Below are 20,766 nucleotides of genomic sequence, written 5' to 3' on the forward strand. Positions count from 1 at the left end.
GGGGCAACTTGTTACCTCTTTATCATGCATTGCCGTAATTTAAATATTTCACCATCCTGTGACTAAATTTCTGGTGATGATTAAATGCATATATGCATGTATATATATATATAATCATAGAACATGTATCTACCAGTAGGGAGAGTGAAGAGTTCTGGAAGTTTGCAAAGAAATGAACGAGAACAGGAAATAATGGAAGCATTTTTCTACATGTCATCTCATATTGCTCTGAAGAGGCATCATAGGAGACCTGCCAGTCACAAAGTCAGAAGGAGCTGGATTTAGTTTTTCCTTGGAAACAGAATATGTGACCAAGAATCTCTTGATGCCCCAGACTACTTTCTTAAGACAGTAAACTGTAGGACAGCTAGATAGAGTTTTCTCACCAAGATTTCCTAGCCCATAAAGACAGTGATTCTTAAAACATTTTTTTTGTTATTGCTAATAGCATATGATGAGGAATCTCTCACACAGCATATAGCAAAGGAGTGTCAGGAGACTTGAAGATGTAATTTACCTATAATAAAGATAGCTATTTTGCTGAGTTCAAGGCCTGATGTGTTTTGAGATTAGTGCTTATATGCAATAGGTGGGGTTTGTTTATTTTGTACTATACTATGTATGATGGAAAGGCAAATAAAATTATAAATTTTCTTTTATCTGCAATAATATATAATAATTAACAGATGATAATCTGTAATGACATAATTCCATGGTGTACCTTGTGAAATGAAGCATATCCTTTGAGAACCTTTGCTTTAAGAATTTAAGTTATAGGGGGACAGGTAGGTAGCTCAGTGGATTGAGTCAGGCCTAGAGATGGGAGGTTCTAGGTTCAAATCTGGCTTCAGACACTTCCCACCTGTGTGACCCTGGGCAAGTTACTTACCCCACATTGCCTAGCCCTTACCAGTCCTCTGCCTTGAAATCAATACAGAGTATTGATTCCAATACAGAAGGTAAGGATTAAAAAAAAAAAAAGAATATAAGTTACAGGGGGCAGCTAGGTAGCTCAGTGGATTGAGAGCCAGACCCAGGGATGGGAAGTCCTGGGTTCAAATATGACCTTAGCCGTGTGACCCTGGACAAGTTGCTTGACCCCCATTGCCTAGCTCTTACTGTTCTTCTGCCTTGAAACCAATACATGATGTTAATTCTAAGATGGTAGGTCAGGGTTTAAAAAAAAAAGAATTTAAGATATAAAAAGTTTCCTGATCAAATAACCATTAGAGTCATCTTTCACATTAGTGTATCTTTGGTTTTATTTTGGGGTTTTGGTTATGTGTGTTCTTACAACAGTGACCAATGTGGAAGTGTGTTTTGCATGAGAATAAAAAAATAGAAAAAAAAAGTTTCCTGATCCATATTGGTAGATAGTGTTTCCATAACAGGAATTCCTTACATTGATGAAATCACAGGTCTGCCCCCCCCCTCAACTAGGAAAAGACAACCCACAGGTTGGATATCCACCTACCCTAACCTCAACTTGTGATGGATAAGATATATGCAAGACATTGAAGCCATGAGCAGCTACTATCCCAGAAGGATAGTAGCTTGTGATAGTAGCTTGTCATTCTTGCCACTCCACCTTTATTTGTTTGTACTACAAATATCTGAACCAGGGTTGCCTTGTCCTAATACTTTTTATTAGGCAGCTCAGATGTTTGGAGTAAAAGATTTGGAGTAGATACACATTCATCCGTATAGCCAGCAACTTCAACAGTGAACACATGAAATTCTCTGGGGAAACCAAAGTATGATGAATAAAACTGATGCCATATTGATCCCTGAATGTGGAACTAATAGTATTCAAGAACAAAGGAGAATTGGAGAAGTGATCTTTGAGGGCTGAGATAAGACTGTAATGAGGCTAGCAATGTACATGATAACATTTGGAGCAGGAGGAGCTCAATAATGCTGGAGCAGGTCTGTTAAGATTCATCTTGGATCTCCAATCTGGAGGAGAAGAATACCAACATCTGTGTTGGTATTCTGAATTGAATATTTTTGCATGCTGGTGTAAAAGATGGAGGAAAGCCAATAAACATGGAGCCCTTTTAGCATATGATGATGCAAAGTCTAAGTAGAGACCCAAGATATAAACTTTTGCTCCCTGCTAATTGACACTTATAAAAGCAACATTACCTAGACTATGGGGCAGCTAGGTGATAATGTGGACAGAACCCAGGCCTGGAGTCAGGAAGATTCATCTTTCTGAGTACAAATCCTCAGACACTAGCTAGCTGGGTGATCAGACAAATCACTTAACCCTATTTGTCTCAGTTTCCTCATCTGTCAAACAAGCTGGAAAAGGAAATGGTAAATCACTCCAGTATCTTTGCTAAGAAAATCCCAAATGTGGTCACAAAGAGTCAGACATGACTGATGGTGACTGAACAACTTAGATGGTAAAAGAGTTTATATATATACACCCTATAAGACACTTTCTTATTCTGGAGATATAGAGTATAGACAATCTGCCTACACTGGCTTTATCTATCATATGAATACAGCATACTATACTTATTCTAGGGCAAACTCTAGTGAGAAAATTTGAATAGGGGACTTTGCGTATGAAGGGTCTTAGAAGTCATGGGCAAAATACTTACAATCAGTACAAGTTTGACAAGCTAGCTTAAGGACTTTTTAGTCATTAGGAAAGATTTATGATGATTATTGGCTCTGTGAGACTTGCAGAGGAGATCAAGCCCTGCTGGGAAACCAGGATATGAAAACAAGTCTCAATTTCTTGTTCTAGAATTAGCTGTAGGAAGTAGAGTGATAAATGGGAAGACTTATGTCAAGGAAATCCACACCAGTCCCCACTTTTTCTCCTGTGTGTGAAAATGGGGTGGTAGAGAAGAGGAATGGTTAAGGTTTATTAGTACACCATATAGCTTTTATAATAATAGCTATCTCTTCTAGTTTCAAGGTTTGCAAAATTCTTTAAAATATCTCATTTGATCCTTTCAACAATTCTACAAGGTAGGTGTGATTATTCTCCCCATTTTATAAAAAAGTAACCAAGACAGATAGGGAATAAGTGACTTAGCCAGGGACTTATAACTAATAAGTGTCTGAGGATGAATTTGAACTCAGGTCTTCCTTGTGCTTAGTCTCATGCTTTATTGTGCCACTTAGCTGCCTTGAGTTTGGAGCAATCAAGAAAAGAAAGTTCTTTGAAAAGATCTATGAGAATGCATTATAGGAATATTACCAGTAAAGGTAGGGAATTTGTTAAACAGTTTAGAGATTATAATATCATTATTTATTGACTTGTAGTTATTTTTACTGGTATTTTACATGTTATTCATTTAAATAGTCAAGAGTAACTGGCTCTCTGATTTGGACTTCAGTTTCCTCATCTTTAAAAATAAGGAGGTTGGATAGGAAGGTCTCTGAGGTCCCTTCTAGATCTATGATTTTAAAATCAAATTTCTTACTCCCTTGGTGCCATGGGTCTCTTATACCCTGAGACACAATACATGACAAGTAGTAGGAAAAGCACTAGACTTTTAGGGTACCTGGATTCTAGTCTCCATTCCATCACTAATTAGCTATGTGATCTTGGTCAAGTCATTATATCTGTGGAGTTGGTAAAAAGCACATTCCTCTGATTTGTCATCAGAAGATCATACATAGACTTAGAGTCAGAAGATCATCTGGTACAATTCTCCTTTTTACAGAAGAGGAAACCGAGGCCTCAGAGAGTTTAGTTGACTTGCCCAGTTTTCACAGGGAGCAAGTGACAAAATGAAGATTCATTGAACTAGTTCAATGAATCATCATTCATTCTGGAGTTACAGATTTGGAACTCTTCCTACCTCATCCTAACATATGCTATCAGAATATTTTGGTATTCCTTCCAGTCTCTTACTAAATTCTTAAACAATATGGTCTTGGGGCTGTATATAAACTGCTTGCAAGTAGACTACCACTTCAATGAAGGGTTTCTTGCTCTATTCTGACAACCTGGGTTTCTCTTTTGAAATAAAACATTAAATACAAGTGAAAGTGGCATATTAATATACATACAGTGAATTGCAGACTCCATCTGGAAGATAAAATAATGAAAGTACTCACAGATATGTATTGTTGCACGCCATCTATAAATTTGGGTCCAGCTAGTTTTCGTAACTTGATCATTTTTGCAAGTTGTTGGAAGGCTACGAATTCATTGAAGAAAGTCTTATATCCTATTAGTCCGCCAACCATAAAGCTGTCTTCCCAGTCAACTCCCATCATGAAAGAAAAAGGCATGAAAACATAGGAGCAAATCACCTACAAAAACAAAGCCAGAGGTTGCGTAATGATTCTAAACAGTCATGATCCCCCCCAATTTTGGAATCCAATCATTTATTATTTCTTCAATCTAAGCCTCATATGTAAGTGGTATTCTATAGCATCTAGAAACAAGCACCTGCTGTCACAAGAAGGTAGGATTAAAATATCATAGTGCTTTGGCAGAGGGAAGGTTATGTACTGGAGAGGAGAAAAAGATAGAGGTGTCTTAGAAAGAGTTTAGATATGTGCAATTGCATTTAAGGTCCTCTACAATACTACCTCAGTATCTTTCCAATCTAATTTTATATTACTTTCCTTTCTAGACCAACTGGCTTGCAAGCTGTTCCCAATTCCCAGCACTCCATCTCCTCCCTATGTAACTTTGTACAAAGTGGTTCTCTGTGTCTAGAATGTATTCCCTTCTCACTCTCACACTACTGAATCTCTAGCTTTCTTCAAAATACAGCTCAAAGACCATTTCTTATGGATTCTCCTCAGTTGCTGGTGCTCTCTCTTGAAGTTACTTTGCATTACCTTATTCATACTTATGAAACATAACTTATAAAGTGAGTATAACTCACTGGACTCTATAGACATTGTATCCTCATGGAAGAAAGAAAGCTCTTTGAGGGCAAGGGCTAATTTGTCTTTGATTCCCACTCCCCTACATCCTGCCCAATCTATAGCACTGTTTTGTATGTTTTTTGCTCTCCATATCCTCTACATTTACTTCCTTTTGAAGGAATACTAGCTTCCTTGCTTTGCATATAGGTGTTGTTTAGTAAATGTCTGTCAAACTAAATTCAAGGTACATACAAGAGGGGGATGGGATGTTGGAAGCTTATGCTCAATGGTAGCAGAATATGAGTCTTTATTGATCACAGAGCCTAAACTTTCAAATAGCTATTTTACACACATAGAAATAATACCACTGGAATGAGAAGGGCTGAGAAAAGGTATACCTCAAAACTCAGCTGAGGATAGTCGAACATGTTCCCTAGCCAGGAAAGGGCCGAATCCACAAAAGCTAGGAGTGCCAGGAAGGCAATCATGTTCACAGTGATGTTTGCCACCAGGGAGATAGAAGAAGAGGCTCCATGGCTTGCTGCTTCCAGGAGATTTCTTGAGTCCCTATACCAAGAAAACAAAATTCCAATAATAGAGGCATTTCTTTGTAGTTGGAATCAACACAGTGAGTGATGGAGATGGCTTAAGCAGGGTGGTTTTAAAAAAGAAAAAAATAACCCATCCTTGGCCAAAAAGAGTTTATACCTCCACAGAAAGTCCAGAAAACACTGTCTCTGGAACCTTATTTCATTTCCTTTATCTCAAACCTTGTATTTATCTTCACCAAACTACTCTTTCAAACCTATTTATAAGGAAGGGGCATCTTTAAACTTGGACCCTTTATTTATCCCTTCCTGCTTCTTCTATTTTTGCTAATGTTGGCCTCTTCTCCCTACCAAAAAAAAAATAGAAGTTTCTGAAAAGAATGTTCCATACCCACTACATTTAATTCCTCTTCAAGGAATACTAGCTTTCTTACTTGTGTCTCTTAATGCTAGTGCCCTCCCTTTGTTAATAATTTCTTATTCATACTGTCTACATCTTGTTTGTACAGGGTTATTTACATGTTATATTCTTCATTTGATGTGTGAGCTCTGTGAAAGCAGGGCCTGTTTTTGGCCTTTCTTTGTATACCCAGTGTTCAACATAGTGCCTAGACCAGTGATGGGCAACCTTTTGAGTTTGGTGTGTCATAATTCGCCAAAAAACTGAGCATAACTTGGGTGGTGTGTCACTTCGAGAAAAAAACCCATAATTTCATGATTTTTATAGTTTAAATAACAACAATGTATAATTGCAATATATAACTGTATTTAATAAACTAAAATTGGTAAATTAATATAAATCATTTATAGTGCACAGAGTGTCTATACTACAGCAAATGTCTCATCCTTGGCATGTGGCCCCATACTTCTCTGTATGCAGCTGCATGTGGCTGCGCGTCATTGAAAACGACTACGCGTGTCATTTCTGACACACGTGTCATAGGTTTGCCATCACCAGCCTAGACCATAGTAGGCATTAATAAATGTTTACAGAAATTGACTGACCTCTCCAACATTCGTTCCTGCTCTCCAGCTTCTGCTCCATCACTGTTAAAAATCTATTCTTTAAAAGTTAACTAGCGCCACTTCCCAGCTGTGTGACCCTGGGCAAGTCACTTGACCCCCATTGCCCACCCTTACCAATCTTCCACCTATGAGACAATACACCGAAGTATAAGGGTTTTAAAAAAAAAGTTAACTAGTGTAATGAGAATAAAAATAATTGACAAGTGACTGAATTTCTAAATTCAGTGGCCATTTCTCATTCCTGAACCTCTCTGTCACATTTGACTTTGCTGACTCCCCCCACTATTTTCCCTAAAATTCCCTTCTCTTGGCTTCCAAGGTAGTAGTTCTTAATCTGAGGCCAATGAACTTGTTTCCAAAAACATTTTGAGAACTCTATTTTATTTTAATCTAATTGATTTCCTTTGTTATCCTATGTATTGTATTTTATGCATTTAAAATCATTCTGAGAAAGGGTCTATTGACTTTGCCAGATTGCCAAAGGGGTTCATGACATTAAAAAAAAATTAAAATTGAGAGCCAGGCCTAGAGACGGGAGGTCCTAGGTTCAAATCTGACCTCAGACACTTCCCAGCTGTGTGACCCTGGGCAAGTCACTTGACCCCCATTGCCCATCCCTTACCACTCTTCTGCCTTGGAGCCAATACATAATATTGACTCCAAGACAGAAGGTAAGGGTTTAAAAAAAAATTAAAAGCCTCTGTTCTCAGGATTCTTGCCCAGCCTCAGGCTTTATAGTTCTAGAGTTTTAAGGAACCTGACAATCAGTGGCTTCATTTTACAGATGAAGGAGCAGCTATTCTCCCTCCACGGATTTTTCTTCTTCCTTCCCCTAAAATGATAGTTCTAATTGGTTCGTCTTCATGTCTGTTCTAAGAACCCTTCAAGATTCCTTCTCCTACTTCCTCCATGGATTTACACAACCAATATTTATACCCTAAATGTCTTCTCTTCTTTAGCTCTTTTTGGAGCCTTCCCTTTTTTCAGAGTCTAGCTCTTGTGCTCCCACTTCAGTGAAGCTTTCTCTGTCCAACACTTCCCCCAATTCACCCACTCCCCTCAGTTTCTAGTGAGTTCTTTTTACTCAAATTCTGTATATTTAAATCTTTGCATGTAAGCTTCTCAAGGGAAGTGACTGTTTGTCTTTGTATTCCCAGAGCTTCATGATGTAGATTCCTTTTTTTTTTTTTTTAACTTTAACCTTCTACTTTAGAATCAATTCTAAATATTGATTCTAAGGCAGAAATAAGGACTAAGCAATTGGGGTTAAGAGGCTTGTCCAGGGTCACACAGAGAGGAAGTGTCTAAAGCCAGATTTGAACCCAAGTCCTCCCAACTCCAGGTCTGGCGCTCTATACACCAGTGGTTCCCAGACTTTTTTGGCCTGCCACCCCCTTTCCAGAAAAAATATTACTTAGCCCCCTGGAAATTAATTTTTAAAAATTTTTAATAGTAATTAATAGGAAAGATAAATGTACCTGTAGTCATCACTGCTTCCCTGGATTGCTGCAGCACCCACCAGGGGGCGGTAGCACCCACTTTGGGAATCACTGCTATACACTATGTTACCTAACTGTCCCCATATCATAGTTTTTTAACATTTTTTTTTAAACTGAATTGAGGGTGCAGCTGGGTAGCTCAGTGGATTGAGAGTCAGACCTAGAGACAGGAGGTCCTAGGTTCAAATCTGGCTCAGACACTTCCCAGCTGTGTGACCCTGGGCAAGTCACTTGACCCCTATTGCCCACCCTTATCACTCTTCCACCTAGAAGCCAATACACAGAAATTAAGGGTTTAAAAAATACAACAACAAAAAAAAACAAAACTGAGTTGACTTGTTGAACTTGTTGAAGAGGGAGAAAAATGGCAATGGAGAAGAGTTCAAACAGGTTTGTTTCACAGTCTCTCAGCTGACTTTTTAATTTCTTCTAAATTTGGAACCAGAACCAGACTATTTAAAATTTTTTGTTTTTATTTTCTGTTCCAAATTCATTCTCTCCCTCCCTCTACTTCCTGCTCCATCCAATGGAAAGGCAAGAAATATACTATCTATTATACATTAAAATCATAGACTATTAAAGAGAGGTGTTGTAGTAAAATGTGGTAAAATATAAGATTTGGAAGCAGAGAAGCTAAGCTTGAATCCCATGTCTGCTATTTATTATGCGTATGACCTTCCACAAATCACTTAACTTCCCTTGGGCTCAGTGTTCTCATATGGGATTGGCTAGAGCTGAGATTCTTTTTTTTTTTTTTTTTTTATCCTTACCTTCTGTCTTAGAATCAATACTGCATATTAGTTCTAAGGCAGAAGAATGGTAAGGGCTAGGCAGTAGGGGTTCAATGACTTGCCCAGTGTACATAACTAGGTGTGTCTGAAGTCACATTTGAACCCAGAACTTCCAGTCTTTAAACCTGGCTTTTAATTTATTGAACCTCTTAGCTGCCCCTAAGAGCTGAGATTCTTAACCTATTTTTGTACCCTGGACCCTTTGAGCAGTCTGGTAAAATAGGGACTCTTTTCTCAGAGGAATATTTTTAAAGGCTTCAAATAAAATTCATAGGATTTCAAAAGAAACCAGTTATGCTGAATAACAGTTGTTAACTACTTTCAAAAACAAGTTCACCTACTCCCAGGTTATGTACAAATACCTAGCCTAGAGGATTTCTGAGATCTTCCCAGCTTTAAATCCATCCTCCTGGAACCAAGAGGGAAGGGAGCAATCTTCCAGTCCAATCCCCTCATCTTATAGATTAAGAAAATGTTAGAATTTGTGGATCCAGATTGTTCTCAGGGTAATGGTTGCTAGTTGCACAAGAAGTTATTGGAATCCTGAGCAATGAAAATTGCCTGGAGGGACAACTCTAATATTGAACTTGATAAATGAATAGTTTATTTAGTGACACTAGTCATGAAAGAGGCCTGAGAAGAAAACGGATTAAAATCCATTCATCAGTGGAGTTCACTTAATTATTGCTATGAAAAACAACTCACTTTTGTATAATCAGGTCAGCAAGTAGTTATTAAGAACCTCTTTTGTGCAAATACTGTGCTAATCTCTAAACACAAAAGTAAACACAAGAAAATTTCAAAGGGGAGACACTAATAGTAGAGTTGGTGGGGGAGAAACATCAGGAAAAAGACCTCATTTGGAGATAGCATTTGAGCCAAGTTTACTTTTGTGTTGTTTCCCCAATAGAGTTTAAGATCCTTGAGAGCAGGGACCATTTCCTTTTTGTCTTTGGATCCTCAGGGTCTGCTACCATGTTTGGCACCTACTATGTGCTTAATGAACAAATGAGTTCAAATCAGCACTCTTGCAACATCTGTGGGTTTCACAGTGCCCATGTTATCATGCCCCTTTTATAAGTGAGGAAGCTCAGAGTCAGGTATCTTAAGTCACACATCCATGATCTTACTGTGAATTCTAAACAAGATCTTTTTTTCTCTGTAAAAAAATTATTATTTATTTCCAAATATATTCCTCCTCATTTCCCTACTCAGAAGATCATTTTCTGTAATAAAGAAAAGTCAGTTCAGCAAAACTAAGCATATCAATGAAGTATATGCAATGTGAAGTGCCCATAAGTTCCTTATTTCTATAAAATAAGGGGGTATATTTTGTCATCTCTCCTTTGGCACTAAGCATGGTCATTATAATTAACATAGCGTTTAGGATTTTTTTGGGATATTATTATTGCCATTTATACTGTAGTCATTATGTATATTGTTTCATAGTTCTGCTTAGCATCAGTTTATAAAATCTTCTAATGCTGCTCTGTATTCTTCATATTCCTTAGTTTTTTTATTTTTTATTATTAAAACATTCATATTCCATTCCATTCATTCCTGGATATTCCTGGGTAGTGATATTCCTGGGTCAAATGTATGCACAGTTTTATAGCCCATTTGGCCCGGTTCCAGGATGGTTGGACCATTTCACAGCTTCTTCAACAGTGTTATCAGTATAACTATTTTCCCACATTCTCTCTTAGACACATTCTTAAAGGAATATATTTTTAAAAAAATATTGTGGACACTGATTCTGTTTATGAGTCCAGAGTAGATACTTAAATATTTGCTATATGGAACTGAACCACATTTCAACCTGTCATATCTCAGGAATGTGAATTAAAAGTAAAGTTTGCAAACTGTTCTCTTGGTGAATCAGCAAGCTTCATTACCAGTCTGGACCTGCCTACAGCATTTGCATGCCAAAGTAAATTGAAAGTACTCACCCTGAAAATATTTTATGCAACATTTCATCCTCATTTTCTGTTTTGTTGTTATATCTTTCTATGCATTTTAATAGTCCTTGTTGCTAAGTAGAAGGTAATTATTCATTTCCAAGGGGACAGATGTCAGTTCAGTTCATGTTGTACCTTTAGTAAAAATTCTACCAGATTTGGCTTAATTGTTTTCTGGGAATATGCTTTTTTGGAGGAAGGAGAGGGAAAGAAGGCACAATGATTATTTTTCCAGGTAGTATCTATTTGCTAAAACAAAATTGTTAGTAAAAATAATTTTTAGGAGCAGCTAGGTAGGACAGTGGATAGAGAACCAAGACCTGGGATACTAAGACAGAAGGTAAGGGTTTAATGCTTTTAAAAATGACCATTCTCGAGGGTAATTTGGAATTATGCTTAAATGATTATAAAACATACCCTTTGATCCAATAATACCACTGCTGGGTCTCTATCCCAAAGAGATCATAAAAAAACGGGAAAAGATCTACTTGTACAAAAATATTTGTAGCAGTTCTTTTCGTAGTGGCAAAGAATTGGAAATAAAGGGGATGTCTATTAGTTGGAGAAAGGCTGAACAAATTGAAGTATATATTGGTGATAGAATATTATTGTGCTATAAGGAATGATGAACAGCATGATTTCAGAAAGAACTGGAAAGACCTACATGAACTGATGCAGAGCAAAATATGCAGAACCAGTTAACATTTTGCACAGTAATAGCAATATTGTATGATGATCAGCTGTGATAGACTTAGCTCCTCTCAGCAGTACAAAGATCCAAGACAATTCTGAGGGACTTATGACAAAGGATGTTCTCCACCTCCAGAGGAAGAGCTGTTGGAGTTGGAATGCAGATCGAAGCATACTATTTTTCATGTTAGCTTATTTATGCCTTTATTTTGGGGTTTTGGTGTTATGTGAATATTCTCTTACAAATGCCCAATATGGAAGTATGTTTTGCAAGATAATACATGTGTAATCCAGATCAAATTACTTACCATTTCTGAAAGGGGGTAGGGAAGGAATGGAGGGAGACAACTTGGATCTTATAATTTGGGGAACCAAATCTTGAAAATTGTTAATATATGTAATTGGGAAAATAAAATAAATTTGAATAAAAAAATGACAACCTGATACTCCTTGACAAAAGGGTCAGCTCAGTCCTCAACTGGAAGGTCATTGGATTAGGATATCAAAGACCTAGGTTCAAATTCTACCTCTGATACTATCTGTGTGATTGTGAGCAAGTCATTTAACTTCTCTGTGCTCATCTATAAAATGGAGGAGTGTGGTTAGACTAGATGAACTCTGAAATCCTTCCAGTTCCAGAACTATGATTCTATCTTCTGTATATATTACAAAGATGTTGTTCTGAGATATTCCCATAAAATGTCAAGCTAATGTGCTTTATTTAAAGTTCATGGTCTTTTGGATCTCCTGAATCCATTTTGGGAGATTTTAAGTAAGATTTCACACATTATTCAAAGCATGGATTCTTTTAGTTTTTTTAAAACCCTTATCTTCTGTCCTAGCATCAATTCTAACATAGAAAAATACTAAGGGCCAGGTGATTGGGGTTAAGTGACTTGCCCAGGGTTACACAGCTCATAAGTGTCTAAGGTCATATTTGAACCCAGGACATCCTATCTTTAGACCTGATTCTCAATATACTGAGCCACCTAGCTGCCTCCTAAAGCATGGATTCTTATTTAAAGATCCAGGGAGATAACATATATAAAGTGCTTACCAACCTTAGAATGAATATAATATATTAAGTATTATGTATAATGTTTAAATTTTTAAAAATAATATTTTATTTCCCCAATTATATGTAAAAACAATTTTTAACATCCATTGAAAAAAGTTTGAATTCCCAATTCTGGTTACAAATGTTATTGATTATTATTGTAAACCTTTTAAATAGTTGTTATATACCTGTTATATACACAGATTCTGTGCCATATATTTCCATTTAGGGACAGAAGATTCATCATACGATGGAGGTGGACTACGTGAGATCTGAAATCCTTTCCTGTATTGGTAACCTAAGATCTAGCTCATACCATTACTGGCCATATATAGGAAGAAGGTCAGAACCAAAGGTAGTGGTCAGGTATGCGCAAAAATATTTATTTATTGCAACACTTCTTATGTTATAAAAGAACTGGAGGCAAAATGGGTATCCATCAACTGTGGGATGGCCAAATAAATTGAGGTATATTGTTCTAATAGAATAGTATTGCACTGTAAAAAATATCAAATTCAAAGAGTTTAGGAAAACTTAGGAAGACTCCTATGACATGATAGAGTAAAATAAATGAAATCAAGAAACATACAGAGCACAGTTAGGTGGCTCAGAGATCGAATGATGGAAGTTAAGGGTTTTAAATTAAAACAAAACAAACCAACACAATGTATACAAGCCCATAATAACAACTCTGATCCATTCAATGACCAAGCTTGACTTCAGAGTACTCACAGGGAGGTGTACATTCTATTTCTCAAAAGAGAGGTAGTGGATTACAGAACAAGAATGAGTCATGGATTATCAGATATGGTACCAACATGCTGCTGTGTTTTGTGTAAATTTTTTTTAAATCAAGGATGTTATGAATGTTTTATGAATACTATACCTATTACAGGGTAGATGAGTCTTTGGGGAAGTGACAGCAATATAAATAAAGAATCCAATAAAATATTTTTAAAAATACTCTTGATTAAGGATTAAAAAAATTAGGCCCCTTGCTAAGTTTTTGGCATTTTAAGTGCATCTTTTTCAGACTTTAACATGTTTTTAGATTTCCCTGAAACATTTCCCCCTCTTTATATCTTTGTTACTTGGGTAAGCTCTCTGGGTAGGAGATGAAGAAGAGGAATATGTTGAGAAATGAATGTGATGCTAAAAACAAAAGACGTGAAAAAGAAAAGAAAATCTCTTTAAGTAGTGTGTGTGTCTGCTTCTCTGAATGTTGGCTGTAACATTTGGAATAAAAATTAAATTAACTCATAAGTCAAAAAGAAATCTCAAGTCAACAGAAGTATAATCTCTTAACTCAGAGAGTTGATAAATAAAGAGCAGGAAAAAATAGGGATTTCTTAAAAAAGAAGATAGCTTTCTGGGTACTTTTTCAGGCCAGCATTCATACACGCCAATTGCCTACGCTGCTATATCTCAATGAGAACAGATCTTCAGAATGATCACCACCCTGAGGCATTACAAGCTCCTTAATCAAAGAGAGATTCAATTATGCTCCTTCTACTATATTTTTCAAAGCAGGAAATTGGATGATTACATTTAGAAAGATTTTCAGCAATGAGGGTCAAAACAAAACAGGAATTTCTGGTTAAATCTAAGTGATCACTGGAACATTAAATGAGCCATCATTCCCTAAATGTTCTGGTTAATTGAGATTTTACCACACTTGGGATTTTCCTTTTATTCTTTTCCTAGGGCAAACAGAGCAGGAGAAATTCTACTGGAACAGATAGGTTATGTCTTATTAACTTTGGTGAGAGATGGATGAATGTACCCCTACTTACCCTTTTTCCATTTTCAAGGCAGACTTGAGAGTTATTTTAGGAATTTCAGTCTCAGGCCAAAATAATTTAGCAGTAGCCAGAGAGGCAGGGGCAGACATCACCGAAGCAGTTAACAAATGTGAGGCTGAAACCTGGCATTTCAAAATGAAAGAAAATGAGCTGCTGTTCTTAGTTCATTGGACATTCTCTTAAAAGCATTGGTCAAGGCAATAAGATGTTTAGAAAGCTCATCAGAGATAAGAATTGGTGCTGTGTCAGATTTTTCAATTAATTATTCAATTGATTAACTCAATTAATTATTTCAATTAATAATGACTGGTATTTTATAGCACTTTAAGAATTACAAAGTGCCTTACAATTACTGTCTTATTTTATTTTTGTAACAGCTTTGGAAGGAAAGTGCTGCTGTCATCACATTCTACGGTTGAGGAAACAGCCTGAGAGAGGTTAAGGGTTGGCCAGGGTTATCCAACCAGCAACTTTTCTGAGGCCAGATTGGAAGCCAAGTCTTCCTGAGTGCAGGTCCAATGCCATTTAGCTGCCTATATTTTTCTTGAGAGGTTTAGACAAGTGAGAATCACAAAATCTCAGATAGGAAGGAGCACAACATATTCCTCTAGCTCAGGGTTTCTTGACCATTTCAGTGTTCCTTCTCAGAAGCAGGTTTTGAAATAATTTGAAGAAAATAATAAATTTCAGTAATAGGTTAGTGTAAATGAAATGTGATTTCCCCTCCATCACGTTATGAATCCCCTGAAATCTGTCCACTGATCTAGACGACAGGCATTCAAGAATATAAATTCAATCTGTTTATATCAATATGAATTTTCTATTTATATTTTAAAAATTAGAAAGCATGGAAGGTTTCTGATTAGCCTTGGCGATAAAGTAATACCCACATCGATGAGATCACATATCTAACAAAGTATCTCCATACAATCATTTGAGTACCAATTTCTCATAGAAACTCATAATTTTTCCCCAGAAATAGCTGATCAGGCAGAGAGATAGAGGTAAGATACTGAAGCTTTTCTGTACTTCTATAGTCACTAATAAGGACAGCCACAAACCAGGTCATGGCCCCACCTCTTTGTTCATCACTGGGGAGACAGGAAAAGGAAATGGAAGGCAAGAGAAACAGATTATATTCTCCATAATGAAGTGCCAATGCCTTTTCACTTACTCCAAAAGAAATATATGCACCCAAGACACTCCCAGCAATGGTTGAAAATCCTGCAGTCATGATTGCATGGAGCTCAGACTTGGTGAGATGTGATAAATAGGGTCGGACCAGAAGCGGAGACTCGGTCTATAAATAAAAATCAAGAGTTTGAAACAGGTATTTTTTTAAATGAGGGGTTATTAACTTTTCTTGTGTGGTGTGGACATCTCAGAATAATGCTTTGAAATAATTAAAGAAAATGTAAAATTTCAGTTAGAGGTTAATAAAAATAAAGATGCAAAATTTCCCTTTTAGTTCAAAGACCTCCTGAAATATATCCATGGATTCCAGGATCAGAATCTCTGCTTTAAATTTTTATTGATATTTGGATCTTCTTTAATAATGCTTGTATAATGATCAAGCTTGGCTCCAAAGAAGATACCTCCCCCTGCTTTTTCCCGGAGGTGTGATTCCTGGGGTGTAGAGCACTGCATATGTGTTCAATGGTTTTATTGATTTTTTCCTTTTCCTTTTATTTTAAAAAATTATTTGTTAAAAGAGAAGGCTCTCATGGAGGGGCAAAGGCTCAAGGGGGAACATCTCCCTATCAATAAAATAATAATATCAAAAAAAGGCAATAAAATGAAATTAAAAATAACCGAATATAAAAAATTTAAAAATCCCCACTGTCAAGGTGTTACCATGCTAATGTATAATCCTCTTTTTTTCTTCATTATATATGAAAATGTTCATGTGTGGTATTTGTGCTTATATAAGGAAAAAGCCATTTTAAGAGTATTTGTACTTCAAACAAAACAAATGTAACCAAGATCAGAAGAGAAAGAACAAACTGAGGAACAATTTTCATAGTGTGTAATTAGGTTTTGAATCCCAGAAACCCACTTTCCCAGCTGTGATCAGGGGAAAAGAAAGTGGAGTGAGGCCACACAAAAATTTATATCTTCCCTACATTAGTATGTAACATGAGAAGGAACATGGGAAGCTGGGAAAGAGTTTCTGGGGTTCAAAACCTAATTACACAATAGCAAATTTCTCTGATAAAGGTTTAATTTCTCAAATTTATAGAGAACTAAGTCAAATTTATGAGAATGTATATCAATTCCCAATTGACAAATGGTCAAATAAAGCAATTTTCAGAGGAAGAAATCAAAACTATCAATAATCATATGAAAAAATGTTCTAAATTACTCTTGATTAGAGATATGCAAATTAAAACAACTCTAAGATATCACCTCAAACCTCTCAGATTGGCCAATAGTACAAATAAAGAAAAGTGATAAATATTGGAAGGGATGTGGCAAAATTGGGGCACTAATACATTATTGGACGAGTTGTAAACTAATCCAACTATTCCGGAGGTCAACTTTGAACTATGCTCAAAGGACTTTAAAACTGTGCATACCCTTTGTTCCTGTAATACCATTACTAGGTCTGTATCCCAAAATGATCATAAACAAGGGGAAAGAAGGACCTATTTGTACAAAAATATTTATAGTAATCCTTTTTGGGTTGTCAAAGAACTGGAAATTGAGGGAATGTTCATCAATTAGGGAATGGCTGAACAAAGTGTGGTATATGTTGGTGATGGAAAACTATTGTGCTATAAGAAATGATGAGCAGGATTATTTCAGAAAAAATTGGAAAAACCTACATGAACTGAAGCAGAGAGAAATAAGCAGAACCAGGAGAACATTGTACACAGCAACAGGAACATTGTATGATGATCAACTGTGAAAGACTTAGCTATTCTTAGCCCCATAGAATGATCCGGGACAATTCTGAAGGACTTGTGACAAAAGAATGCTATCCACCTCCAGAGAAAGAACTGTTGGAATTGGAATGCAGATTCTGACACATTCTATCTTTCACATTAGTTTATTTATGTTTGGAGTCTGGGTCTTATATGAGTATTCTTTTACAACAATGACCAATATGGAGGTATGTTTTGCATGATGATACATGTATAATCCAGATCAAATTGCTTACCATCTCTGAGAAGTAGGGAAGGAAGGAAGGGAGGGAGGGAGAGGTTTTGGATTTTATAATTTTGGAAAACATGTTGAAAATTGTTATTACATGTAATTGGGAAAATAAAATATTTTTAATAAAAAATTTATATCTACCTCATAGGAGTAACAAGATACAAATAAAATAATATATGTAAAGAGTTTTGTTTTGTATTACTGTTCAGAATTCCCTTTTCACATACAAGAGTTGTCCCATGTCAGAGAAATTATAATAATAATACTAATATTTTCATTGTGTTTTCAACATGGCAGTACCCTTTCTGTCTATGATTTCACTTGAGCTCATCAACCTTGTAAAGGGAGATACTGTGGATATTATTATCCTCATTTTACCAAAAACAGCAACAACAAAAACAAGCCTCAGAGAGGTTAATTGACTGGTTCATGGTCAAACAACTAGGAAATGTCAGAGGCAGGATCTCAATACAGGTCTTCTTGACTTCATTTATAATAATGGATATATTGGAAAATAGCTGAATGGAATAATAGATTATAGTAAAGAGTATAAATAAAAGTGATTTGCAAATCTGGAGACAGTTCTAGGGCTGGAATTTCTGGTAGCACAGGAGAACACCTTGTCCTACTTTGTACTTTCCTAGGCTGGCCTAGAAATTACCTAGCAGACTTATATGCTGGAATCAGTCCAGCTCACTGAGAAAGTTGTCTAATCATTATTCGATCTTCTTAGTATCTTTAATCTTGTGCTAGAATTGAACTCCTGGGGCTTAGTGACATTTCCTCTCCTTCTACCAAGTCAAAGGATTCTAGATCTAAAATTATAATATCAAAGAAGAGAAGACATTTGAAAAAGGGATCATTGAGATATCTTTTTAAAAATGTAAAGAAGAGAAGAGAAGGAAGGCCAGAAGGAAGAATAGACAAATGAGATAATTTTGAAAGTTACAGGTTAAATTTATTATACATTTAAAAAGCAAGTTATACATAATAGAGATCTACAGTTCAGGATACTCATTCAGTACACTACATAGAAATACCCATTTTATTTGGTGTTTATTAAATTCAGAATACTAATAAATAATAAATGGATAGACAATAGACAGATAGATGCAGACAGATAGATAGATATGAAAAAAGGCCTCTTCTTTTGCATCCCTACACCCTCATACTGATAGCCCTTTGGACAGCTGAGAGATACTAGAAAATGAAAATGAACAGACACAAATGCCAAGTACCCAGAGATAGTTTTTTAAGGGAGAAAGTCATTGAACTAGAGGCCTCCTCCAAACCCACACCTACTCAAAGATGGGGAGAAATGGGACTATGAAAATAAAGGGAGAGAAAATAGATTTTTTAATTAAAAATAAAATTATTAATAAATATTTGCTAAAAGAAAAAAAGAAACTGAAAACTATGCCCAGTAGGAAAGGAGGCATAAAAAACAGTAGGGGAGGGAGCTTACAGCTTTTGGACCCTCCATTTATACAGACTACATTTTTTGCATATTAATTACCCAATTGAAAACCATGATGCTGTGTGCAGTTTTATAACTTCCCCCTCATTATTGCTAATTGTTCTATCAGGTTGTGTGTGTTGAGCCACATCTGGTGAGTGAAAGAGAGGCTTGGGGTACCAGCCCTTCAAATCCTTTTACTCTGCAGGAAGTGGTAATCAACGCAAGGTGGGATCCTAATTAGTCTTGGGAGATTTTATTACTAGAATCATAATAATTTCTGATACTAGGGAAGTAAGTATGGGGTTGCACTATTAAGCCCTCTTTTCCAACTGGTTAGGAAGGCTTGCCAAAAAGAACAATTAACCTGCCTGGGGTAGTTATCAGCTCAGGTTGTTTTAGGGCCAGGTTTCTGAGTGACTTACTTTTTTTTGCTGCCAATCCCATTTCCAAGGGCCATAATTGCTGTGAGGAGGATTACTTAATTATTATTTAGGAGACCTAACAGGAAGGGCTAGAGAATTAATTAATTTTTTCATTAATTTTTTATGATCAGAGTTGGACATGATGTTTATTTGGATTTTGGCTGACAGAATCCCAGAATTAAAATTGGAAGAGACCTTAGAAGTTACTCAGTTGAACCTACTCACTTTAGAAATCAACAAACTGAACTTCATAAAGATCAAGGGGTTTATTTATGCTGTTCATATAAACTCTCAAGATGGAATTTGTACATAGGTCTTCCTGGCTCCTGAGTTCAAATCTGATTTAAGATATTAGGTGTGCGATCCTGGGCAAGTCATTTAATCTCTCTCTCTGTCTTAATCCCACTGGAAAAGGAAATGGCAAACCACTGTAGTAAGAAAATCCCATGGACAGGATGGCCCATGAGGTCCCAAAGAGTTAAAGAGTTGGACACGACTGAACAATTGAACAATTTGAACAACAACTTCCTCACTCATACACTATGTTATGGAATCCCATCTCCTTAGTTTTGTTTGGAATGTAGGATTAGGTTATTACAACTTGTTATAATCTTGTTGTTCAGTCATTTTCAATCATGTCCTATTATTTGTGACTTCATTCGGTGTTTTCTTGGCAAAGATACTAGAGTGATTGGACATTTCCTTCTCTAGATCACTTTACAGAGGAGGAAACTGAGGCAAATAGGGTTAAATGACTTGCCCAGGATCACAAAACGAATATGTCTGAGGCTAGATTTGAACTCAGGTAGATGAGCCTTTCTAACCACATTGGGCACTGTACCACTTAGCTGCCCCTGCTATCAGTTGGACATATTTCAGGCACTGCTCCTTGGGATCCAATTTCTTTGAGTAAATAGTGTTTACAGAAAAAAAAATGTATCCATGGTTTGGGATACAGAAGGTAAAAATGTGTAATCTGAAACATGAGTTCTCTTTAGAGTTGCCTTGTAGGTGTATGTGAAAGCCATCAAGAGATGTTGAGGTGAGTTCTTTGAGCTAGTTCAATATGACCATAGTACAGAGTGTTCAAGTTTTTATCAATTTGCTTGATGGATGGCTGAGCCATGTTCTTGGACTCTGTTACTACTCAACCACTACACCCACGCCCCACATAACTAGCAGAATTAGGGAGTTCATTTAACTGCCTGCTCAATGTTTAATAAATGCTTTTTGATCATAGATAATAAGATTAAGAGCTGGAAGGGACCTCAGTCCATTGAGTCCAATTTTCTTGTTTTACAGATGAGTAATCAGGGCCACATTCTTGTCTAGATCCAGAATTCAGATGCAGATCTTCCTGACTCCAATTCATTAGAAAATGAGAGAGATGGCAGATATACATAATATACGAATATGCAATAAATAATATATGAAATTAATAGAAGATAATTTAGGCATGACAAAGCAGTTGGGCAAAGGTGGGGGGAAGCATAGAAAAGTGACAGTTGAG

At 36.4% G+C, this 20,766-nt stretch overlaps 1 protein-coding gene across 1 annotated transcript in view; it reads right to left on the minus strand.

Annotated features, from left to right (window-relative positions):
• The window catches only part of SLC28A3 (solute carrier family 28 member 3), a 135,447-nt gene that overhangs the window by 17,488 nt on the left and 97,193 nt on the right, over positions 1 to 20,766 (minus strand). The window contains exons 11-14 of the mRNA XM_044678073.1: positions 15,394 to 15,519; positions 14,211 to 14,341; positions 5,247 to 5,415; positions 4,084 to 4,281 (exon numbers count right to left, since the gene is read on the minus strand). Coding sequence (XP_044534008.1) covers positions 4,084 to 4,281; positions 5,247 to 5,415; positions 14,211 to 14,341; positions 15,394 to 15,519 — 624 coding nt within the window. The remainder of the gene's footprint in view (positions 1 to 4,083; positions 4,282 to 5,246; positions 5,416 to 14,210; positions 14,342 to 15,393; positions 15,520 to 20,766) is intronic.

This window comes from Gracilinanus agilis, chromosome 1 (assembly GCF_016433145.1).
Source record: "Gracilinanus agilis isolate LMUSP501 chromosome 1, AgileGrace, whole genome shotgun sequence".
Classification (NCBI taxonomy): domain Eukaryota; kingdom Metazoa; phylum Chordata; class Mammalia; order Didelphimorphia; family Didelphidae; genus Gracilinanus; species Gracilinanus agilis.